This window comes from Pelobates fuscus, chromosome 4, assembly GCF_036172605.1.
Source record: "Pelobates fuscus isolate aPelFus1 chromosome 4, aPelFus1.pri, whole genome shotgun sequence".
In the NCBI taxonomy this organism is placed as follows: Eukaryota; Metazoa; Chordata; class Amphibia; order Anura; family Pelobatidae; genus Pelobates; species Pelobates fuscus.
In genome coordinates, this window is record NC_086320.1 from 231,370,995 (window position 1) to 231,398,322 (window position 27,328).

At 38.9% G+C, this 27,328-nt stretch overlaps 1 protein-coding gene across 1 annotated transcript in view; it reads right to left on the reverse strand.

Annotated features, from left to right (window-relative positions):
* Positions 1-1,776: 1,776 nt before the first annotated feature.
* The window catches only part of DAP (death associated protein), a 56,783-nt gene continuing 31,231 nt past the window's right edge, over positions 1,777-27,328 (reverse strand). Inside the window, exons 3-4 of the mRNA XM_063451938.1 lie at positions 11,560-11,602; positions 1,777-7,690 (exon numbers count right to left, since the gene is read on the reverse strand). Of these exons, the coding sequence (XP_063308008.1) occupies positions 7,574-7,690; positions 11,560-11,602 (160 nt within the window). The 3' untranslated portion in view covers positions 1,777-7,573. The remainder of the gene's footprint in view (positions 7,691-11,559; positions 11,603-27,328) is intronic.

A 27,328-nucleotide genomic window follows, 5' to 3' on the forward strand; every position in this document is an offset into this window, starting at 1 on the left:
GACTCAGATGAATCAAACATACACTGTCAATATAGACATTGGGACTGTTCAGATTTAAATTTTAATTAAACAAAATTCATTGTGTAATCAATAAATTATCTGTTTTACTAAGAGCATTTACAATTGCATTGTTCCAGATTGTATCATATATTGCATTAGAAATAAGACGTACAAATTTAATTAAGCAAGAAAATGGATTTTATTGTTCTGCAAATTTAACACCAGTTTATAATGCTAATGTGCTTTGACTTTTTTGTTTAAAAACCCACACATTTTGTGAAACATTATTTTGCTGTATGTGATTTGGTCCTAAAATTAAGTTTTAGATCTTTATATTTTCAATCAATACTTCCTTTACATTTAGGTTAAACAAACATGTGTTAAGGTCTATGACTATGTCACGTTCATTTATACAGAAACCCAATTAAAACTCAATTACTTTTATGAAAAAAAAAATTTATTTGCAGTTGCCATTTTAGGTTTTATTTTGTTAAAGCACCTGGGCTGAAATACAGGGAGTTTTCGTGTTAATTTTCATGTCAATTTGTGTTACTACTTGGGAGGAGACATAATTAAAAATATACACTGCTAAGTAACTATACTCTCCTTGACATTTAGTTGGAAAGGTACACAATGTTCTAGTAGTTTTAATGAGGTCCTTCAGGCTACATTTGATACTATAAAGATGAAATAATCAAGGCAAGAAATTTCTGCTGTCGATATACTAACATTACAAAGTTTAAAGTTATATCCAGTAGACCATGGCAGATATGTCAACTGAGATCTGACTGACCAATTATATAGATAGATATGATGTGACTTTTCATATGGAGAAAAATGAATAAACATGAGGAATGAGCAAACTAGTCATGTCTGATTTTCCCCTCACATAATATGATCTTTCTATTGCACTTTGCCCCTTGACCCAAATCTGTGAAGGCATATATCAAATTAAAGGCTGATTTTTTTTTTTTTTTTAGGAACACTACAATCCTCATAACCACTAAAGCATGCCGTAGTGGTTATGGTGCCAAGCGTGCCATGGTGTCCCCGATTGTAAGTTATCATTTTACATGGGGTCCACTGGGCGATCTTCCACTCATTCACTACTTCCAACAGAAAGGTAGATGCTCTCGGTTTCAACTATGTGTGGCTGAGCAGAGATTAGGTCATTGGTTAAGAGCCCTCATGCAATGAGCTATATCTGCACTGCAGCACTTTGCTCAGGAGAGCTAGAGGAAGTTCCCATGCAGGCACAGCTAGCTCTGCCGGAAGTATTGAAGTATAAGAAGTCAAACCATTAAAGTGGTTTGATGGTGCTTGGAATGTTCCTTTAAGTTTGTGTAACAAAATGTTTTTTTTTCTAGTGATCTGTTGACCCAGATTCTATTATGTGAGTATTGGTAAAGTTTCTTGCTTGAAACTATGTAACAATACTATCAGCATACTGGACTTCCTAATTAAAGTTGCGTTTGAAACGTGCGTTTTTTTAGGCCCATTCGGAGAAAAGCAAAACATTTACTTAAGACCAATGAAGGTATTGAAAACATATCCTACGTATAACATTTACTATATAAAAGCATACAAAGGCACTTAATTGCGAAATAAAACACCCTGCTGCCTATTTATTTATAAAACATTATTATGCTCAAAACATTTAGTGTCTCAGACCTGTGAATGTAAAGAAATAGGTATTTGCAATCAGTCAATCGAAACATAACTTCATATTATATTATTTAAAATGAAATGTTACATTTATGACACAAATTGTGCATTTTTATTATAAATACATACAAGTCTATAGATCTTTTCTGTAAATTTCCTGGTTTACCCTTGGATCTTGGGGTGGCCTCTATATGTATATCCTCTTTGGTTAGAAACATCTCTAATCATACTTAAGACAGGAAATGGAGAGCTAGTGTATTTTCACAAAACTCACAACCACATTGTAAGCTGGTTTTAGCAGTTTATTTTGCATGGCCCTTGGTGAGATAGACCAAGTGGCGCTGTCGACTAAAAAGCTTTTAAGATTTCCATTCACATGGACCAATAGTAAATCAGAAGATGCACTAAAACAGGTATTACTTATAAAGATTACATGCATTTTACTGTAATCTATACACATTTTAAATAATAAACCAGTTTTCATTTAAGGAGAGACCAAATCTGTAACTATATTTCAAGGACCACTATAGGCCACAGTCGTTTTGGTCCTGCAATGCAAACCATTGCTGTTTTGTAGGTATGGAATTGTTTTGGTTGCAGGGATAGAACCCACCCACTAGTGGCTCTCTTCCCGACAGCCACTAGAGGATGCTTCCGCACCTAACTAAAACAGCCTGTTTGACATCCTCATCCATTGCATGAGGACATTTAACGAGGATGTCTACGAGAAGCATTTTACTGGGTAAGTGCGGCACTTGTTGATACTTTATGAGAACCATTGGATTTAACAAGAAGATGAAGAGGAGACAGCAGTAAGATGAGATGGGAGGCAGAGCAGGTGGCTGCATAGAGTGAGTATCAGTCCTAGTGACAAGGTAAATATCATAGATTGTAATCTTGTTTGAGCAAGGCCTTCTTCACTTGTCGCCTCTTATTTTGTATGTCCGTTATCCCTATTCTATAATTGTAAAGCGCTAAGGAATATTATAATAATAAAACGTATTTAATGAATTTAGAGTTGCCGAGAAATCTGAATAAGTACTATAAAACTATAGAGTTAGCAATACATTGTATTCCTACCTCTAAACTAAAGTGTTCCTTTAAGATAATTACATTTAAAAGAAAAACACGCCACATTTAAATCATATTTACAACTATGAGTATTTTACACTTATATTTTGAATATATGGTCCCAGCTCATAAAGTACTCATGTGCTATTTGTTTGCCATAGTATCCTTTGTGATAAATAAATAAAAAAATCTGAAATTAATAACAAAATCTATAAATGTCTGAAGCAGGCCCACTTTGCATTCATCTAATTAAAGAGATCCAATTAAAGAATATAGACTTGTTGCTAAAAAGTGCAGGTGTTTATGGATTTACCAGAGATAATAATGACATCAATTAAAACATCAAATCAAAGCAATTATTTCTTTAAAAAAACCTGGCTATAAAATTCTAAATGATCTTAATTTACATAAATTCAGAGAGTAATAAACAAATGTCAGTTTAGTATAAAGTCTGATATTCGATGTACATCAGTATATACTCCCTATTTAATGAAGACATTTGAGTGAGCATCGTTATTGCTTCAGAAAAGCACTATCAAAAAACAAAAAAAGATACAGTAAAGGGTTAATTGATTACTTTTTCTTGTTTTTGTGGAATTCCCTTTTTCCATAAGCCCCATAACTATAGGTTCCTGAGAAAATGTATATTAACAATTCTGCTTTTATTTAGTGCAGTAATGAAAATATTAATTCGTCAACTAGATAAGGAAAATACAAGTGATAGAACACTAAAACAAGGAACATGCTTGTTTTTTTTAGTTTTGCTGTGATTTATTAGTTTAGCTGGTCATTTAAATATTGTTGTAATGTACCAGAACCTGGGATAATACCTGAAAACTACTAAGCAGAAAGTCGGAAAGCGAAGATTTAAAATTTTTTATCTCTCTGTCCTTGTAAAATAGGGCACAGTTTTTCAACCAACATGCACCAGAGCAGGGTATTGCCAGGATGCTGTGCGCTAAGGTAGAGTAGGAACCTGATTACATGGACAACAGTTGTCTACTCTGCCCGAATGTGCTCCAGAGGGGAGAATGAAGATGGGTTACGAGGGAGCACTGATGTCTGTGCTCTTTCAGCACTGCTCCCTCGTGCTCTATGGTGATCCCGGAAGCGAGGTTATGACATCCCTCCAGCCCTAGCATCTACACAGCACGCGAGGAACCAGTGGTAATTGAGCACGAAGATGACAGCAGCCACACTACAACCCTACTTAAAGGATCCATTCCAGCTCTCCCAAAGTTAGGCAAGCTGGGTGGATTTATATAAAAATAATAATTTGTGAGTGTTTGTGTGTGAGAGAATGTGAGATAATGTGTGAGAGAATGTGTGTGTGTCTGTCAAATTAGTGAGTGTGTTACATACACAATATTCCAATTATATCACCTTTAATCAGGCTTGTTCTCCAATATGGGATTAACTTAAATATCGTCGGTTACACATTTCATTTGGAATTCAGATCAATAGAAATTACTTTTAAGAGGCAGGGGTACTTTTAGACCTAAAGGGTACTCTGTAATAGGGTGAGAAACACTGATGTAGGGAATCAGTAAAGTACATATAAGGCAAAACTATTAACTTGTGCATGCATTTTTAAATATGTTTTATTGAACAATATCCTGTAAAATCTGTAGGCTTTTAGAAATAACAAATAACAAATTAAGTATGTGTATATTTTATTCTAAGTATTGGAATAGTGTCAAAAACACTACCAATCTACGGAAACAGATGTTTTTAGTTACAGCAAGTAGCTGCCTTCGCATCAACATTAGCACATTAACACAATTTAGTAAGAATAATTTGGTTTTCAGATCCAAATATCAAGTTACTCATACCAATAAGGCATCAAAAGTTCAAATTTTAATACTATATAAAAATTGTGGATATGAAACGTTAAGGGCGCAAAATGTTTTTCTTGACTACAATATGATTCTTCTTTAATGTTACTGTAATTGACAAGGCATTTTAGCATTGAGGAAAGATCATGATATGTAAGGGAAATCTTTATCACTTTCTAGGATAGTAGAACTGAATTTGATACCTAGACTCACCTATGTGGTTATCTAGATAAAGTGTTGGTCTGTTAATTCTAACTTTTTATTTTAAAAAATGATAAGGCTAAACTGGTTTAACTTTTTTATATGGAGAGTATAATTTATTTCATTCTAAATGAGAATTTAGTACCTACTTTGAAGATACACTTGTGCCCATCATTGTTTTTCAGCCATCAGGGCGTGCCAAAGAAACTACAAACTAAATTGCTTAAGTTTAAGAACATATATTCTACAAATTGTTAATGATGTTTTTAGCTTCATAAAAAGGAAACAGTGAAGGCTAAAAAAAAACAAGCTCTTTTAAAAGAGCTTGCAATTCCATTTTTACAATGTGCTAGCAGATTTGAGGTGGGTGTTACAGAGGTGTAACACCTACCTCAGTAAGGAGATAGCAGCGGGGGAGTGGAGAGCCAGGTATGGTGTGACAGTTTCCATTTAAAATATTATAATATTTTTAATATTCTAGTAATATATGAAGCTATACTAAAATAAAAATATGTTTTAACAATTTTTATAAGCAAAGAAATTAAAAAGTCGGTAAATGTGTTTTTAACAGAATTTAACAATTTAACACATTTGGGAAAGAGTATAGCACCTTTTATGGCACAAGAGAGATATGTATGGCACATGGCTGCATAATGGCTATTAGCAGACATGTATAGTACCCACCTACAGTATATGGTAATGAAAACAACTTATACAAGAACATATTTTGGAACTTTAAAAATTATAGCAACCATTTTGGTCACTTAAAATATGTCATGATGATAAAAGATACAATCACAGAAAAATAACAATTAAGAATTGTATTTCAGAATTGCAGCCACAGATTATATAAACATTAGGGACATGCTTCACCATTGAATTAAGAACAAATCACAAGGAGAAAAAACTAAATGTCACTCTTTTTAAAAGCAAACTCCACTAGCAATTAAGGTTTTTTTTATTGTTTTTTTCTTACACAAAACATCTACATCAAGAATGAATTTGAATCTTTGTAGCCTGATTGCCACTGAAACAATTAAAGAGGCTCTGTCACCTTCTGGGGTTTTTGAATATTTTGGAAAGACCCCCAAAGGCGACATCACTGTTTGGTTTATGGAGGTCTGTAATCCCGCACATGCGCAAGGATACAAAACTGATGATTAAGGAGGACCCTGGGAGCATTGATAGACAATGCCATTTTCCTCACATGCATCATTAGTGATGGCTGGAGGAAGTGACAAAACTTCACAGTGGATGCTCTGCCTTTTGTCAAGTTGAGATGTCTTTTATATATTTTGACTGTGAATACAATTTCAGTTAAATTCCATCACAGTCCATGTGAGTATATTAAGATTTTAGCTTTATAAAATACTCGTTTTGGGAAGGGGGGGGAGCCACTTTAAACTAAAGTATTTATTTAAATGCACTTTAACGTTACTAAAATTGTAGGGGGCATTCTTTTTTAAATATTACTGATCTTCCACTGAGTCTGTCCAGTTTTGTATTGGCTAATTCCTTTTTAACAATTCCCTGAGCAAATCCAAAAACATTAGCATAAGCTTCTGGAAATAGAGAAAGAAAAGAATAATACTACTAAACTGGCTTCTGTACCAAGGAGGAGAAACTGTGGTAAGCAACATGGTTTCACATAGAGGTGCAAAGAAACTATACATAACACTAGCCAAACTTTCAGAAAAACAAATTATAAAAAAATGTATTTCGTTCCATGTAGTTAGCACTGATGTAAAACTTCATATTTGGTCATCTCAGTGGATATGTGCATATATACTTGCATTATTTTAGTGCATCATTCATGGCCATGTTTGTTTATCTCTTCACAATCACCGAGGCAGCCATCTTGGAGGATTTAAAAGAATGGTTGAATTAAGAATAGTTTTAAATTCAAAAACACCTAAATACCTCCAAGATGCTTTATGCTACTGATTTCAAGAAGCCAACTTTGACTAGGGTAATATAAATCTCAGGTATATTCATTGGTCATTTACATAATGGTGAGTTTGCTTGAAATTAAATTAACTTTAGGCATTTTACAGCAATTTAGATGGTTCCTGACTTTTGACTCACCCTGCAAGTATTCAATAAAGATTTAATTAGCACAATGTATAAACACATTTCAGAACATGTTTTGTTAAGAATTTGTTAACCAACTTTAAGGTTAGTTATTTACATGTATTTAGTGCAAAAATAAGGTCAAAGATGGACAGTTATACATGGAGTTAAATATTTTACAGCATTTCTTCATACATATATTTTGAATGGTGATTTGACCTCAGAGAGAACCCAATGAATAATCAAGTAAAAAAACAGTATATCAGGGTATACAACTTCAATTAACAAAAACAACCTGTACCACTTTCAAAAAAGCCAGCTTGATATACAAACCACATATCATGGGAGATTACAATGTAGATCGTTTTGATTATATAGTTTTAGAATGAACAGTAAAATTCAAGCATATATTTAGTATACCTGGGAATGTTTCTGTTCCCTATAGAAACAAGAAGGGGAGGCCCCTGGCACAAATTTGTATGGAACCTCACATAAAGGGTTAGAACGGTCAGTAAAAGACAGTTCTACCACTGTATTAGTTGGAGCTGGGAAGAGTAGGCAGTACTAGACACCAATGCCCCACCCAGAATACAGTTTCACTTGGCTACCAAATCGAAAGGGTGAAACCCAAAAATTATCAAGGAATATTTTTTTGTAAATTTCTAGTGTATGCCACAGAAGGGATCTAATCCAAATGGAAGCGGCAGCTCTTTTTCTTTTTTGCAGAGTCTTCACTTGCGGGGCTGATGGATATGATGACTGCAATGTGAAGCAGGCAACTTTTCCACAGAAGGATGCGGTTTCTGATGAGCAACTTGTGCAGCTGCTGGGGGAAAATCCTTATCGCCCTTATTTAAAAAGAAAAACAAAATGAAGATAATATTAACATAAGCAACTATACTACTGCAATGTAAGCGGTGGTACACTGGTGCAGGCACATCCTTTTTCTCTCTGTTTTTATGAGATATTCATAGGTATATCTACTTTATAAATATAAATTTTAAGTAATTTGTTTAAGAGGCCGGTATTAAATTTACAAACATAATACATTTAAAAAAATTAAGATTAAACTTGAAATGGTAGTCTTTGTAATTTGTGACCTGCAGCTACCAACATTTTTAAATTTGAAGACATATGAAGTACTATGTAAAGCAGATAAGGCAAGTTATTTTTCTTTATAACAATTAATCAAAAAGCGCACAAGGATGACATCTATAACACAAAAAAATATAATTACAAAAAAAAATCAATAATAACATACCTACACCTCTATATAAAACAAGGTGGACAAAAATGTTAATATAAATTAAAAGAAACTGCACCACCTAAGGTAAACTTCTACGTACCTTTATACAATAAATACCAAACTGAAGTGGCAGCACTAAAGATTATACTCAAGACTACAACTCTATCAATACGGTTTCTATACGGTTTCTAAAAGATACTATATTCCAAACATATCTACGAGGCTATACAGTTACAGTTTTTATCCCACAGGCTGAAAACCGTAAGCAACTTAAACATCCTTGATCTCTTCAATATTGTTCCAAAAAGACCTCTTTAGCGTGTTATACCACTATCCACCTCAAAAAAAGGGAAAAGTATAGTGTAATAGCCTTTAATTAAACACACCAAATATCAAAATCAAAACCTTGTACATCAAATACACGTGAGCCCGTTAAAAAAAAAAAAAAAAAAGTCCCACAGGCAAAGCATAGGTATAAGCAGGCTATTTCCATTATTAGTACTCTAGGCTCTCCATCAGGGGTGGGCTGGGACGGGGGGAAAAGAAGCAATTGCCTTGCAGGCTGCCCTAAATCCAGGGCCGTCCGCATTCAGAATTTTTTTTTTATTAAAAATAAAAATGCTCCCCCTCCCCCCCATAGGCCCACCTTAGGGGGGCAGAGGAGGGGGGGGGTGGGGGGGCGGGATGCAAAAATCTGAATCCCCTGCCTCTGGCTGCTGACTGATTTTTCAACTTGCCTCTCTCCCTGCCGTCTGCAGCCAGTGGAGTCGGCCGGCCTCTCCTGACTTTCAGTGCTCTTCTCCCAGGACCACTGGGGAGTCTGGGAGAAGAGCAGAGGAGTCATGCTCCTGCCTACTCCCCACCCCTCCCTGGCCTAAGGCAAGACTCAGGGAGGGAGGAATACACTTTAGTTTTTTTTTATCCCCCTCCTCAGCTGCTGCCCCCCCCTCAATCCCCATCCCCCCCTTAATCTCCTTCCCCTCTCTCAGCTCCTGTCCCACCCCTCTCAGCCCCCATAACATCCCCACTACAGCTTTGCTCCCAATTGCAACCAATATCACCCACACTACAGCCCCTGCCATCAACCTACTTCAGCCCCTGTCCCCCCACTACATGCCCTAACTTTTCAATTACAGCCACTAAATCCCACTACTAGTGCTATTCCTGAGATTAGGTTCTGGATCTGACTCTGCTCTGTATGCCTGTATCTGTATGACTATAAGCCTGTGTATGTATGTCTTTGTATGCCTGTGTCTGTATGACATTGTACCTGTATGTGTAGATTGTATGGCTGTGTGCCTGTATTTGTTTTATTGTGTGCCTGCAGATCTCTGTGACTGAGTGCCGGAAAGGTGTTTTTACTCTCCTCTTGGCGCAAGGTGTTTTTACTCTCCTCTTGGTGCAATGGGCTTGCCCCCCAGGCCTAAGGCTGCCAGCCCTCCCCTGCCCTCAATGCACATCCCCGTGTTCTTTCTGCACTGCCAGTTGCAGTTACAGCTCCACAGGAGGACACCCAGTGTAAGACTCAATTTATGCGTCTTTCTTGTGCTCAGCACTTCGTCAAGAAGATCCAGCCCAAAATCCCCATCATTAAAATAACTTTTGTGAGTAACAGGAAAATCGTCTGCTGCCGGTCACTCACTAACCCTTCATTCTATACTTTTCTAGCTGCTCTGTTTATGGCTGGAAATTGTCCCCATGAAACAAACAGGCATGGTCTTTAATTCTAAGCTATAAACTGATCAGCTGGAAAAGGATAGAGTTAAATGTTTGTGAGTGTCACAGGACCCCATTCCACCATGAACTAAAAAGGGCTATTTGCACTATGATAAGGGGGATATGGAGGCCTCCTGGATGCAGCATATTATGCCTCCCAGACTAAATTGGGGAACCCTGGGAATTGCCTGGACCCATCCAATGCATTAAACACCTGTCGGGGAGATACCCTGAAATGCTTTTGAATGGTTTGCCAGATTGGGACTGTGCTGTGACCTGATGAATCTTTGCTCAGGTATCTCTCAGTCCCCTGACCAGCAATTACATAGCTATTTTGCCAACATAGGCACTTCAGCTAGAGCTACATAGGCACATATATGTGTAGGTGCCGGGAATCCCGGGGCCCTAGCAACCCCTTTGTAGGACAGTGGAAAAGCAGCCGCACATCTGAAACTAAAGTCGGATGAAAAAAAATGTGACAACCAGGTCAATCTTTAACATGCTATAAAATAGGCATGGATTCTCTGAATTTCACAGTATGGGAACTCGGAGGAGAGATATCCAGGGATATATAATGTGCTGTCCAGGAAAATGTTTTTTAGGGGGACATTTTGGGTTAGACATTTGGGAGGCACAGCAGGAAGTCTATCTGGTTAGCTGGGTATTTCACAATCAAGACCCCAGACAAAGTGGCACCAGGTTGGGACTATTGTAAATGCATTTGTCTTTCATTTAGGAACCCCTGATGTGTGAATCCACATTTCTGTGCATAAAAGCGGTTTGTTTAGTAAAGCTGCATTCTACTCCCCTACATTCAGTTTCGGCTAATCTGCGGTGGCACTGTAACCTTTAGATAGAAACTGAAACTTATAATTCTGTTATAAACTTATATAGGATATGGTATAACCTTAACGATATGTTACATTGGAATATTGGAATACAGTATCTGTTAGAGACACTTGAGGATACATTGAAATATTGCTTTAAATATGTAACTGCATTCATTGATATAATTGTACTCCTGGGAATACTTTTTAGTGCTGCCGGTTTGTAAGTTATTCATGTTAAAGCGCTTTTTTACATTCACTGCTCCAATCACCACTCTGGTTAACAAGTACGTTTTGTCCAGAACAGAAGTGGCAGGTAGACACCATGTTTGGCCAGGGACTCTAGTTCACCATTTAACCATAAGTAAACTGCCCAATGGACAGTGCAAGAGCACTACAGCCATCATAACCATTCAAAGAGAAAAATTGGTTATGATACACAAAGTGTTCCTTTTAATGAAAATAAATAAATAAACCACCCCCTATAACTGTATATACCTAAATTGTGTATACAATAGGCTGGTAAATATACACTAGACAGGGTCTGTGTAAAGTAAACACAATTTGCTGAGATATCATACAAGACACCTGTAATTAAAATTAAGTTGAATTATAGGTACCATAACCACTACATGTTGATTTAGTGGCTATATTGCCATTAGGATGCATACACCATCTCCCAGTTCTTGGTCAAATGGTTTGAGTAGTTTAAACAACATCAGGGGTCCCCAAGTCACCTGTGTCTCATCCCTTCCTCAACTACTAAAAATGTAGAAGTTTCCCTTTCACATTATCATGATCAATGTTGTCCATATTTTGAAACCATTCATTTTCCGCATTAGGCTATGCAAACTTTGCCATCTGCATATTTTGTGGATGACAAACACCACTTAATATTCATCATACAAATAAAAAAAGACTTCCTCACCCTCGTAACAGCTCCAGAGATAATCAAAGGTGGTTTTGGTTGCCTATAAGAAAAGAAGAAGAAAATTACAGTTAAAATGTACATTACAGAGCCATTTGTAAACAACAGACATGTGGAAAAAACTGGCAAAAGAAGAAACTGTAAAAGAGGGCTTGACAAATACCAAGCGCCAGGTCACCATGACAACTAGGAATTTTGCCCTAGCGCCTGAGTGTTTGTCAACCCCTTCAGCATCTGCGGTGTCAGCTCCTGATGTGGCTGGTTGAGACAGGAAGGTGATGGAGGAAGAATGGAGCCAGTCGGCGAGGGAGCTGCAATCTTCTTGCTCTGCTCCCTACCGCACCCTGCAGTGATTCCAGAATAGGACATCACACCGGCCCCGGCATCACTAAACGGTGCATGAGGCAGCAGAGGTTGAAAATTACAGCCCAGCCCGACACTGGATCCCAGGGAAAGAATCCACTCCAGCTCTCCTAAAGGCTGGGTGGATTTAAATAATTTGTGAGGGTATGAGAGGATTTGTGCAAATGTCAGTTTTTCTCTGTGTGTCTCTCGGTGTTTGTGAGAGTGTGGGTCTAACAGTGAGCATATGTCAGTATGTGTCAAATTAGTGAGTGTGTGTGCACCTTTGCCTGTCAGTGAGTGTGTTTAGGAGACCGGCCCCCCTCCAATTGCATGAGAAAGGTCCAGCGCCGGACTGGGGGGATACAAAGCAGCCCTGGAAAAAAAAAAAAAATCTATGCCAGCCCCATAAGTCATTGCGCCATATATTGTCACATGTAATATGTAAGGCTATGTCTTGCCACCCCAGATGATTGAGAGAGTGTGTGTATATATATATATATATATATATATATATACATACATACATATACATATACATATACATATACACACACACACACCGTATAAGCCGACCCGAATATAAGCCGAGGCCCCTAATTTTACCCCAAAAAACTGGGAAAACGTATTGACTCGAGTATAAGACTAGGGTGGGAAATGCAGCAACTACTGGTAAATTTCTAAATAAAATTAGCTCCTAAAAAAAATATATTAATTGAATATTTATTTACAGTGTGTGTATAATGAATGCAGCGTGTGCGTATGAGTGCAGTGTGTGTATGTGTATGAGTATGAGTGCAGTGTGTGTATGTGTATGAGTGCAGTGTGTGTATGTGTATGAGTGCAGTGTGTGTATGTGTATGAGTGCAGTGTGTGTATGTGTATGAGTGCAGTGTGTGTATGTGTATGAGTGCAGTGTGTGTATGTGTATGAGTGCAGTGTGTGTATGTGTATGAGTGCAGTGTGTGTGCGTGTGTGTGTGTGTGTGTGTGTTGCAGAGCCTTGGTGGGGGGTGGGCAATTTTATTATTTTTTTAAATTATTTTAATTTTTTTACATTATTATTTCTTCTTATTATTTTTAATTTAATTTAATTATTATTATTATTATTTTTTTTTTCATCCCCCCTCCCTGCTTGATATATGGCAGGGAGGGGGGCTCTTACTCCCTGGTGGTTCAGTGGGGGTTGAGGGGGGCTGGCAGGGAGCTGTAACTAACCTGTCCTGCAGCTCCTGTCAGCTCCCTCCTCCTCCGCGCCGTCCGGTCAGCTCTTCTGTCAGCTCACACTGTAAGTCTCGCGAGAGCCCCACTATGACCCGGCAGCTCTCGCGAGACTTACACTGGGAGCTGACCGAGGTGCTGAACAGACGGCGCGGAGGAGGAGGGAGCTGACAGGAGCTGCAGGAGAGGTAAGTTACAGCTCTGCCAGCCCCCACAGCCCCTGTCTGTATTATGGCAATGTAAATTGCCATAATACAGACAGTGACTCGAGTATAAGCAGAGTTGGGGTTTTTCAGCACAAAAAATGTGATGAAAAACTCTGCTTATACTCTGGTATATACGGTATATATTGCTTTTTCTAATATAAAATATTAGTCCTTTCAGGGTAAAACATTTAATTATACAGTAAGCATACTCACATGCAGACACAGACAATCTCACTGACACACACAAGCTCATACACAGCCTCATAGACAAAAAAATTTCACTAATATACATAAGCTCATTGACATAAAAACACAAGCTCACTCACTAGCAGGCGCACACACACACAGCTTAATGTAGTGGTTCTGGTGTCTATAGCCTGTCCCTGCAGGCTTTTGAATGTAAACACTGACTTTTCAGAGAAAAGGCAGTGTTTACATTGCTTCCTAGTGACACCTCTAGTGACAGACACTCAGACGGTCACTAGAGGCGCTTCCTGTGTCAGTGCGGATTGGCTGAGATCATCAAGCTTGATGATCTCAGTCATAGAGGCAGAGACCAGCACGACGTTGAAAAAAAAAAAAAAAAAGGTGAGTAAAACACTATTTTTAAAAACACACACACACCATGACAGACACACAGACCATGACAGACACAGACAGACACACACACCATGATACAGACACACCGTGACACAGACACAGACACGACACAGACACACACACACAGAATGACAGACAGACAGACACACACACACAGAATGACAGACAGACAGACACACAATGACACAGACAGACACACACAATGACACAGACAGACACACACAGCATGACACAGACAGACACACACAGCATGACACAGACAGACACACACAGCATGACACAGACAGACACACACAGCATGACACAGACACACACAGCATGACACAGACACTTGTTGCTACCTGTGTGGGTGGGCAGACTGATAGCGCCCAGGAAGACCAGTTTGAATGTCTCAGTACACACACTATATATAATATTATTATAATCACTGTGTATATATTATATTATTATATTATATTATTATTATGTCTCTCACCGCTCTGCTCGCCCAGGAAGCCCAGTTTGAATGTCTCAGTACACACACTATATATAATAATATTATTATAATCACTGTGTATATTATATTATTATTATTATATTATTATTATCTCTCTCACCGCTCTGCTTGCCCAGGAAGCCCAGTTTTTATGTCTCAGTACACACACTATATATAATAATATTATAATCACTCTGTATATTATTATTATTATTATTATTATATTATTATCTCTCTCACCGCTCTGCTCGCCCAGGAAGCCCAGTTTGAATGTCTCAGTACACACACTATATATAATAATATTATTATAATCACTGTGTATATTATATTATTATTATTATTATTATTATCTCTCTCACCGCTCTGCTCGCCCAGGAAGCCCAGTTTTTATGTCTCAGTACACACACTATATATAATAATATTATAATCACTGTGTATATTATTATTATTATATTATTATCTCTCTCACCGCTCTGCTCGCCCAGGAAGCCCAGTTTTTATGTCTCAGTACACACACACTATATATAATATTATTATAATCACTGTGTATTATATTATTATCTCTCTCACCGCTCTGCTCGCCCAGGAAGCCCAGTTTTCATGTCTCAGTACACACACTATATATAATATTATTATAATCATTGTGTATTATATTATTATTATATTATTATCTCTCACCGCTCTGCTCGCCCAGGAAGCCCAGTTTTTATGTCTCAGTACACACACTATATATAATATTATTATAATCACTGTATATTATTATAATCACTGTATATTATATTATTATTATAATCACTGTGTATATTATTATTATTATATTATTATTATTATGATCTCTCACCGCTCTGCTCGCCCAGGAAGACCAGAATTTCCTCAGCGGGTTCCCGAAGTCTCCTCCCGCGGACATGTCTGCGAACAGTGAGGGGAGGAAGGCGGAGATGGCGGCTCGGTGAGCGGGCTCGGGGCCGGGAGGAGGAGCAGGAGGTACCGGGGGGAGGTCGATCCTGGGATGGCGGCCGCAGGGGAAGCTCTTCTTGCGGCCGCTGGGGGAGCAGGCTGTTCTGTCTCTGCTCACCCTCCCTCGCGCGCTAGAAATAGACCGGGGCCGGAATATGACGTCATATTCCGGCCCCGGTCTCATTAAGCTGCGCGCGAGGGAGGGGGAGCAGAGACAGAACAGCCTGCTCCCCCAGCGGCCGCAAGAAGAGCTTCCCCTGCGGCCGCCATCCAAGCTCTCCATGCGCCCGCAGGACACCCACGTCTCCCCGGCCCCAGGTGCATACGGCCCACCGGGAAATTTACCGGTATCCCGGTGGGCCAGTCCGGCCCTGGAAAGGTCTCGCCATGGCTGGCCGTGCCTCCATGGTTGAGATAATTATTCTTGATGATCTCAGCCAATACAATGCTTCCCATAGAAAAGCATTGGATAGCTTTTATGCATGCAAGGCAAAACGCATCTCTTCATGAATCAATAGATCTCTGTGAGGAACATTTAGCACCTCCATGCAGAGCGTGGAGATGCTGAACGTAGATGATGAACACTGTGGAGCACTGGAGTAAGAAAACCTATAGTGGCTTCCCGAGTGACTGTCACTAAAGGTGTTACTAGGCAGCAATGTAAATAGCAGTGTTTACATTAAAAAGCCTGAAGGGATAGGATTTAGACTCCAGAGCCACTCCATTAAGTTGTAGTGGTGCTGGTGGCTATAATGTTTAAAAATTTTATTTTTGTTGTTGAAATTAAAGGTTTGTTTGTCAAGAAAAAACAAAAAACACTGGCTCCTAACTTTTTTAGCTGGCTCGTAGATTCCAAGCAAACTTGGGTGATGTCATGTATTTACAGTAGGGCTTGACAAATTTACTTTGAGTCTAGGAGTCAGCTAAAAACGTTAGGTGAGCTATAGGAGAAAAATACAGTTATGAAAGGGACACTATATACAGCTTAATGTAGTGGTTCTGGTGTCTATAGCCTGTCCTTGCAGGGTTTTCAAGGTGTCTAGTAACACCTCTAGAGGCAGTCACTCAGACTGTTTCTAGAGGTGCTTCCCAGTCCAGTACCTACATTCAACGTCTTCACACTCTGAATGTCACCCATAGTGATACACTGATCTAATGCATCTCTTTGAGGTGCAGCATTTTGCCATGCATGCACAATATCCTCCCAATGCTTTGCTATGGATTGGCTGAGGTCATTAAGTTTGTTTATGTCAGGAGAGATTGGTACATCATAGGAAAAAAGGTGAGCAAAAACACCATTCCCATGCAATCGGAGGGGGGCAAGTCACCTAAATAGGCTAACTCACTAACATATATACACTTATTCTCTTACACACTCACACATAATTATTTGCTTTAGTTCAATTTATATCCAACCAGCATCCCTATCTATGGGAGAGCTGTAGGTTATTTTCCCTGGGGTCCAGTGTGGCTGTGGTCATCTTCCTGCTTTTTGTGCTCTGCTTTCTCATGTGCCATTTAGTGAAGCTGGATTCTGGCTCCTGGCATCACAACAGTATGTGCATGGAAGAAGAGCAATAAAATGCCAGCTCCCTTACCATCCGTCTCCTTAGCTCACAGTTGCCCTATGGTGGCCAGGGCTGACACATACCCAGGAGGAAGGACAACATTTCTAATCACCACAGTGCCCAGGGTTTTTTCAAGCCCAGTCATGGTTAACCAACAAATCTGGAAGCTTTATGCAGGTACTATTTCAAGAAAATAAGCAGCCAACTCCCCTGATACACTATTCAAGTGACATTACAGATGGGGTTTATAGAACATATAGAACACATTTCAAAGTTTGTTTTGTGTTACTATATGCATTTTAAATACAGGAGTATTTTTTTTTTTATGTGTTTTGCAGGTCCTAGTGCATAGTGTTTTTTTCAGTCTTGTGCAGTAGTCATAGTTAAGTAATTGTCAAGTGGGAGCCCATATTTCTTTTCTACTCTAATTTGACTTTGGATGCATTAGTTCCTGACAAGCAATGACATGTTTTAGATATAACTTTATAGAATAATGCTATCTATAATGCAATATATTTTTCCAGTTTGTGGAAACATCAAATTTTCTGTATAAATATCCATGGGATGGCAGTGTTTAACCTAAAACGTAGATTTAATTCACATTATATATGAATATTTAAAACCAAACATGTCAGTGTGGAACAAAAAAAATACATAGTTTGAAGGCCATCTTCTCAGAGCATGTAAAATCAATCTTAAAAAAAAGATAAAAGTATAGCTATAAAATATTGTGATGGAATAGGTAAGACATGTGTTACTACTTTATATTATTATACTTTGCTCCTTTCAATTATCAAATATTTTCTGAACAGTGAAAAATTATGAACTAAATAGGAAATTCAGAAAATAGGCACAAACTGCAAACCTAGATCTTGATCTAATATGGATGGATAAGCTTTTGAAATGATTTAATATTTTTAGATAAAAAACTTTTGAAAACGATTTTTTCAAAATATTTAAAATATAAAAAAATATCATAAATAACCAAATAAAATCAAAAGTAAACATTTTTTCATCGTATTAAATCATTTTTAAAAGTTTATCCAGAAATATCAAAATTATTAGAAAAGTTACTCCAAAAATATAAAATTGTGGCTAACAACTTGCTAATTTGTTTTTAAATTTACAACTATTTGCTATATAAACTTTTAAACTCTAAGGATATGTTTTCATTTGAAAAAGGAAGCCAATGAAAGTAAGGATATTAAAAATAGTCAGACTGCTGCCGCCCTCCCGCCCAAAATAAATAAATTAATTTAAAAAAAAAGGTACGACCCTAGCTTGAAAATAATATATGTAGAGCATGTATGCATATATATTTCAAGCTGGTATGCAGCAGCATTGTATGTACACAAACATACATATACATAATAAATAAAAAATGTGGTACAAAAATACTCTATATTCTCAAATGAAAATGCAAGCTCAAACTTCTAATATAAAAATAGCTTTTATTAAAAAAAATATCTAATAAACAACTTAGATATCTATAGATATAAACACACCACATCGATAAGTGAATTAGTTTTCCTGCACATCGATATGAGTAAAAAAATAAATATATAATGCAGACCTCTCACAATATGCAGCAGCATTGGTCAGACCTATTCAGACCTATAATGCACTGGTTATTTATGCACTATTGTATGAGACAAATGCCTTCAAATTGTGTACAGCTTGCGCTGCTCCTCATGGGTACCTTCAACCGGTGTCACCAGATGCAAATCACTAGATAACAAATCTGAGACACAGAGGTAGGCGTGTCATATCAAGTCTGTTGGAATTATGTAGTTGGCACTAAAATTATTAATATACTAACTATATAAAAGTAAAAAAAAAAAAAAAAAAAAAAAACATTTCATTTAATTAGGAGCAAAGCAAAAAGCATGGAATTTCCATTAACTGTGCTTTATAAATATGTAAAGATGTGACGCAGACTTCACATGGAAAGGGCTGCATTTACCCTCTCTGCTGCCCCAAGGCCAGTTTCCTCAATGTATATATATATATATATATATACACTGAGAGGTGAGATGGGACTATCTGACTGGGTTGATAGGGGAATATGATCAGTTTTGAGTGACAATGTGAATGTAGAAACATATTTGAGTGAAGTGTTAGTGACTGCATGCGAATGATGGGTGTGTTTGTTCAGAGCGCAAGTGTGTGAATTTAGTGGTGCGTTTTTCTTTTTTTAGAGAGATTTTTGCTAGTGTGTGCATGCAGGAGGATATTTGTGTGAAGTATTAGTGTGCGTGTGTGTAGCCCTTTGTTGTCACTCATCCCTCACTTGTTTCCCCTCTTCTTTCCTGCCCATCCCTTACTTATACCCCTATTCCTATTGTATCCCTTGCTTGTAACCCTATTAATTCCCTTGTCCCCCGCCTTCTTGCTCCCCCTTCTCTCATTTGTACCCCTCTTCTTTATTCGATCCCCTCACTTGTTCCCCCTTCAATTACCTTTTCTGCTATTCTGTCCCCCTGTCTCAAACAAATGTTCACCTATCCCTCCAGCCCCCATCTACCACTTACACCTGCAATTGTATGCAGTAGGATGGTACAGGAGGACACGCAAGGTTAAGAAGTGGACTTCATCTTTGCATGATCTCCTACAGTTCCTTTGACTGCCTGCGGGGGGTGGGGTGAGAGAGGACCTGTCACATCATGTGCTGGCATACGGGAGAAAGGTGGTATTGTTGGAACCGCACATCATTGGTGGTACAGTAGGATTGCTTGACCGAGAGGGAGAATAGCTCTTTCCTCTTCTCGGCCAAGCACTCCTGCTGTACCACCAATAATGCACGATTCCAGCCTTTTATTGTGCAAAACTAGATCGGCTGCTTGCAATACGGCAAATCAACACTGCAGCTATGCAAATGCACACTTCCTGAGCACAAGGACTATTATTTTTATACATGCCACACTTGCTGGGCACAGCAGATTCAGTGGCAAACAAAGGAATAAAGAGAAAACTCACATAGTGTAGTGCTGCGATACTATATAGCCATAGTATGTGAGTCACATTACATATTCTGGACACGTTTGCTCCTATAAAAATAATTCTAAGGAGGGCATCCATGCCCTTTCGTTTGCATGATAAATTATATACAATATATTTATTTTTACAATGTTTTCGAGCAAGGTGCTAAAACTACATGGCAATTCAAAATGAAAGAAAAGAAAATATCAAGATATAAATGCTTACATAAAAATTCTCAAACTACTTTGTCATAAATATGAAAAAGTACAAATTGATTTGCTGTAAGTAAAAGTCACAAGTTTGATTTATTTTGTCAAGTCTATCAGCTGCTTTGACAGGATGATAAAATAATATAAAACGCACAAAGGAACAGCTTCGACCAAGCACAAAAATTCCATCATGTTAACAAGAAAAGCAGGAAGCATGTTGTGAAGCTGTAAGTATTCTCATATAATGAGAATTCAGTTTATATTACAAATTAGATATAGTATATGGCATTAAAGTGTATGGGAAAAAAAATAGCATTTTAAAAGGATACTACAGAGGGAATGCATAAAATATATAAAGAAAAAAAATCTTTACAATTTCTTGCAGCTGTTCTAAATCCGCAAATAAGAGCCTCTTATTCTGGTATACGTGCCTGATCTTGTTCCATGGACTCCTTCCTGTTCCAGCAGCAATTATATTCATTAGATCGGTCACGTTAAAATGCTGAATACTTTGATGACAACCCTTTTACAGTTTTGTTTCAAGGGTGTACAAGGTGTTTGTCAAACTCACCAACCACCAGTGCATAACCACCATAGCTTGGGCTTCAGCAAATAGCCCCTTTAAGGAAGTTGAACAGTATGCACATGCTGCATCATTAGTACAGTCAGAGGAGCTAGTATACATCTCCCCCAATGGCTTCTGAGAAAAGGGGAAGGCACTGAGTTTATAAAATATTTTGTTTAAGAAGACCAATGTTTTTGCACCAATAACCTATATACCATGAATATGAGTTGTTATAGTGCTTGAAATATTTAAACTGGAAGAGGGGTGGGGGGGTGGGGGGGGGATTATAGCCCTTCACCCCTTTCCAAAAATAAATAAATACAATTATTACTTTAGACATTTACAGTCAAAAGAAATTAAAATTTTGATATAACAGCAATAATCTTGTTTTTATGAAGGCATAAACAGACACTGTCTCTCAAAAACAATAAACGGTGTCTTCAAGTTTATACTTGTAAACAAATGATTAAACAAAAAAACAACATGTAGATTGGACATGTAGATGATATTCTTCTGATGAGAGTTAATATATTCAGCTTTTTGGAGGGTCCTGTTTACCAGCCTCCTGCCCAAAAACTATGGGCCCTGCAAAAAATATATTAAGTAGTGACTTCCATGGGAAAATGTGCCTCTACCCCTCCCTCCTTTTCCTGTCCTATTATAGCCCCAGGAGGGCGTTGTCACAGGGACACTGTCAGACCAGTTTAAACCGACTGCTTTGTCCCTCCTCAATCTCCCATCAGCCCTTGCTATAGTCTGACCCCACCCTTCCTTGTACTATAGTGCTCTATGTAACCTATTGTATGTAAATGAGGCTGTTGGGGGTTTAAATGTGTGTATAAATTGTAACTGCTGGCTTTGTATGTTCCCGTTTTACTCTCAACATAGAGTCTCGGTCTCGTGTGAGGGAAAAGGCTGCAGCTGCCCAGGGGATTGCAATATCACTATACTCCCCTGGGATTATAATCTCTTAGCTCTTTTAAGAGGTGTTCCTGCTTGACTCTCTGGAGGAAGAGAGGTTCACCCACTGGAACCTGGAGCCTTGTCGTAGGTCCAGGGTGGGTAGGAGACAGCGAGTTCCCAGCCAAGCTGTAACGCTGGACGTGGGGACTGTGGTGCTGATGGGGTCTGGTGGAGTGCTTGGAGTCCTCGGTGAGCACTAGGAGCATCAGTCGGCGGAGGTACCCAGCCGGGGTACAAGAAGCTCCATTACATTCCTAATAGAGATGCATTTATTCAATGCATCTCTATGAAGAAGTGCTGATTAGCCAAATCAGCGTTTGGCCCTGCCTCCTTGACGATTTTAGCCAATCCAGTTGGATTGGCTAAAAATAGGCAATTCTGAGGTCATCAAAGAGGCAGATCGAGAGCGGGGCCAGCGCCGCACTGGAAATAAGGGGAGTTTTAATTCCTTTTAAGGGGGCTGAGGGGGAGCAAGCAACCTAAATGGTGGGTTTAACACTATAGGGTCAGGAATACAGGTTTGTGTCCGTGACCCAATAGTGTTCCTTTAATTGCTGCCCCAAAAGGGATAGGAAGAGCTGTCTGGTAGACATAAGGAAGCCCTGAAAATAAAACTATACATCATTAGAAATAACAGTAACCCATAGTATGCTCCAAAGTAAAAAACAAAACAAAAAACAAAACTAAAAAAAACTAAAAACAAACCTAGATTGGAGGATTCGAACACAAAAATTGCATTTGAATACCAACACTGTCACGCTTCCACAAATTACTAAAGGCATTACATCAATATGTAATCTGAGACTTTATTCACAATATCTACTATCGATCATAATGTATCTCACACCACCCTAATGGTGTCTAGTGTTGGGTACAATGGTACAACAGGGTCTTTAAGAAGCATGACAGAATAAGTAATGCTATTCAAATGCAATTCTTTTGTTGGAATCCTCTAGTCTGTGTTTTTCAACTTTGGAGAATACAATGGGTTACTTTTATATCTAATGACATAACTATTAAAGGGACACTGCAGACTGAAAGTAGTGCAAATTTTTCTTATAATGTATTACGTAGACCAGGAAGGAGCCTATGTAGATAATGGAGGCACTGATCTTATTCCATAAACCTTTCTAGTATAGGCCTTATGCAAATTGTAGATCAAACCCCAACTGCAGTTAAATCCATCATATCGGAAAAGAGAGGAATTGCTAAATAATCCAATAGCAGCTGCACCACTGTTGGTAATCAGCCTATTTATAGTAGCCTAGAGGGCAGGTAGAGCAAGCACTTCCTCCAACAACACAAAGAGATAATTATACATATTCAGCATTTGTTTTTTGTTTTTTTTAAATCAACATACCTATAAGCCAAACTGTGCTGGGACAGGAAAACACATTAAACCAGCCATCTTAAACCATGGCCCCTAGATTTTGCACAAATTCCATGATTCCTTAGACATTGATTGCATTCAAAGAACCCTTAGAGCTGAAGGCCAACAACATCTAGGAGAAAAGTTTGATACCCCTGCTCTACACCATAACCTATGCAATAAGCATAGGCTATTATAATGTGTAGTGTGTCATGTTAATTAACACTAAAATATTGGTGCACATGTATGTGTGGTGTGGCCTGTTTTGTGTATATCGAGTGTGCTGTCTGTATGTGCTGAATGTATTTACATGTCATATTAAAGTAGCACTACCACAAAACAAGTACCTCAAAGAAAAAATATTTATAAAGTATTCAGACAGACTGTGTTGGAATTTCACTGAAATTCTTTGAAGAAGTACAAAAGTAGATTTGATCCAGCATGCCTGTCAGATAAACATGAAAATCTGTCAAGAAATGTGCCAAGTTTTCATGTAAACCCCCTTAATTTTCTGATCTCTTCAGTCTAGTGTGGTACCTCACAGTGCATCTAATTGCGGTGTTTCTGTTGCAGGCTTCTGTACACAGACTGAAGAGATTTGTATCTGTCCCCAGCTAGCCCCAATATGTTAATTAGTTCCTTAGCTAACCTAGTCTTGCCTTTTCTTGTGGGCCAGTTCGTTGTATTTGGTTTGGGTTTTGCTCCCCGTACCCTGAAAGCCAGGGTCCAAAAGAGTTTGTTCCCAGTGTCCTGAAGGCCAGGGTTCAAGCGGCCTACCGGTTGCCTTGTATTGGGTTTCCAGGTTTCTGAATTGATTTTCATTTGTATTCTTATAATCAACATACGTGTTTTTCTTGTTTTACCTTGTTGTTTATTGTGATTTCTCTTTGCCCATGTGTTCCTAATTAATGATGCTTGCTGCTGGTTTCAGCATCCCTTCCCAACCAAACCCAGGGCCAGATTTCCCATTAGGCAGAGTAGACATTTCCAGTAAAGGGGTGCCTGTTTTCAGCACTTCTCATCTACCCTTTTTAGTTCATGTTTAGGCACGACTCTTGGTACTTATCTGTCCCCACCAGCATTGTCCTCACTAACAGTCCATCCAACAAGAAGTGGCTTGTAGGAGGAGCCAGGAGAGCATTGAGTGATACACACTGTGTAAGATTTACTGCAGCTTTGCTACCATTGGAGGGTGTGTACTTTGCATATAACCTTTATTAAAAAAAAAATATATATATATATATTCCCCATAGCCCCAAATGTAACAACTCCCAAAACCTTAAAACTAAACCTTAAAACTACCTTAATACTAAACACTACCTTTACCCAAATAGTAAAACTAACACAACTATAACCCTAAACCCAAATATTCTAAGCACCCCCTATACCACAACTAAGAACCCTCAAGCTTTAATCACCCTGTGCATGCCGGATTAACATAGGGGCTGATGAAGCTGCAGCTCCAGGCCCAGGCCCAAGGAATAGGCCCATTTAAAAAACAAAATTACACACTACTCTTAGGTTTGCCACGTGACTGGTATTTTAAGGCACAGCCGGTATTTGAGGCTGCCTGGCCGTGACAGTATTACAGTAATACCGGCAATACAACTGCAAGTATATTTCTCAGTATAAACAGAGTGATACCGGAGAAACTGACGGAAGCCAAGCACAGAGAGATGGACACAGGTTTCTTCAGGAAGGAAGAGATTCTTTATTCGATTCACCGAACGGGACTCAGAGGGACTAATGTCACCAAAATACAACAAGATCTGAGCCCCGGATAATAGTGTAGGCTCCTTATATAGGCATGTAACTCCTCCCATAATAAGCTCCACCCACACATACTCTTACCCAATCAATCGAACAAGAACTAACTTCCTGTTTGACCGCATGGCTTGCCCAGCACAATGGAGATGGGGAATACTACATCCGGTATTCTCGCACATGCTCCGTACACTACTGATCGTATCTTTGCCACGTGCAACCAACCGACCGATACACCAGTATATGCACGTACACATGCCACGTTGTAATCTCGGCCTACTAAATTTATTTTTACCAAGATTCCACCACAAGAGATTACTCTGCAATACCGGCCAGTAGGGGTCACTGTGTATGGAGAAAGCAGGCATAGGAAGTTACATCATCTCCCTGCCTCTCTCTACTCACTGATCCGTGGGGGAGCAGCTACACAGCACAGAGAGTCCAGACAGCAGCTCCCAGCCTGCAGAGACAGACTACAGCTCAGGTATGTGATGGATGGGGGGGGGGGGGGGGAAGGCAGCAGGGAGACATGGGGACACATGGGACACTATGTCTCCCAGTGTCCCCAAGTGTCTCAATGTCTGTGCCCCAATTTCTCTCTGTGTCCCCATGACACTGTGTCCCCATGTATCCTAGTGACATGGGACACACTGAGAAATGGGGACACAGACACTGGGAGACTAGGGGACGGGGTGACATGGGGACCTTTACACTGTGATACATAGGGACACTGATGGAAGGCTTGCTGGCCTTCCAATTCTTTGGACTGACATGCTCCCTTTTTGGGCACGTTCGCCCTTTTGGCAGTTCTGGTCACGTGATTCGCGTCAGTGGCCCACCCTTTTACCCCACCAATTGACTTCCTGCTATCACTGGACACTGCTGTTAGGGGGTATGGATTTACTTGAAAGATGAAAGCATAAATTAGATAAAAAGATTAGCATAGAGTATGTGTTTTCGTATAGCTGCATCCTTTGAGTTTCCCTCCAACACCAACTCCATCAGATACATGACGCGTGAGAGGTATGACTGTTTTAGTGTTTTTGGTCGATAGGATTCTGTAATTAATTGTCAGCATTAGGCCCACTGGGCTCTTAATCTGGCCCTGACCCAGTGTATTTCAACTCTGACATTAACTCCTCTCTAACCTTTAACCCTCCTTTACCCTAACCACTTTTAACATGGCATAAATTTACCCAGGTGCATACACTCACTATACTTACAGATTTAAACAATACATTACAAGAAGAAAATGCACACATTCCAATTATGTGCCTATAGATACCTGACATTTAAATTCAGCCCTAACCAATCCCTGACAAAATGAATCTGACCAACGACTAAAAAAAAGTGAACATTTCAGATAAGTGTCAAGAGATGAAATCTTTGCAAGCAAACTGCAGACACTTGCAAATTACCTATAAAAAAGTAGAGAGAAAATCTAGAGTCAAGAAATGTGTCAAGCAGCATTCTGACTAAATTAAATGGATTAGAAATAAATAGTTTATACTTATTCACTCTCAAAAAACTATTTTATAACCATTCAGACTAGGATAAACTTGGAATTCTACGGTAAATGATATCTAAATTAAATGGTTGAAATGATAACTTAATTAAAGGAACATTAGATTCCCGGTTTATAATGCAGTTTAACATGATGCTGTTTTCATGCTCCACCCCCTTAGTTCTGGAAAACAGGTAAGTTATCAGCAGAGATTCTTTACCCCCTGGTATAGGAAATAAAGCAGGCTATCAGCACCACAGTAATTACTTTGCATAACACTATATAGGAGTATGTATGTATGACTATGACGGAGGAAAAACTGGATGGTTACATGGAAGAAAAAATAAAACGAAAAAAAAAACGAAGCTAAAAATAATAATAAAAATAATTAGCTAAGCAGATGTGATATAAATAGGGCAAAGAACCTTGTCTATTATTTACAAAGATCGACTAGTGGAAAACATAAGAAATACACCTCTTCATTTGCCAATGTCATTAAATTAAAGTAAAGTCAGAGTACAATAATATTTCTTACAAATGGATTTAGACAAAATGGTGGACAGAACCATGGGAGCGGGATAGGGGTTGGTGAGAGGGGGAAGATCCCCCACAGTGTATACAAGTGAAAGCGGTCTGTGCCCTTAAAGCAAGCATGTCAACCTGCCCTGGGGCAGCAACCAGCTGCAAGGAAGGTAAGATCTTTCCTGTCAGTTTCTGGTCTGCCCTGCCACGGCCGTTCGCGTGCTCCTGCGGCCGCAAGAAAGCCAAGCATTATTCCAGGCTGGCAGCGGAATATTCGCATACAGATGTGAGGGCAGTGTATTAGAGTGGAAGGAGGGGGGCAGTGTATTGGATTTGGGGGCCATGTATCAGATGGGGGTAGAGTATAAGATTGGGTCTGCATGAAGGCACTGACTGTTCCCAATGGAGATGCGGATTGGCCGCGCAGTGTTTTGCCACACATGCATAATAGCCACTCAATGGTTTCCTATGTGAAGTTTGATGATCTCAGCCAACGTGAAGAACACACTCATACGACTTCAAAATC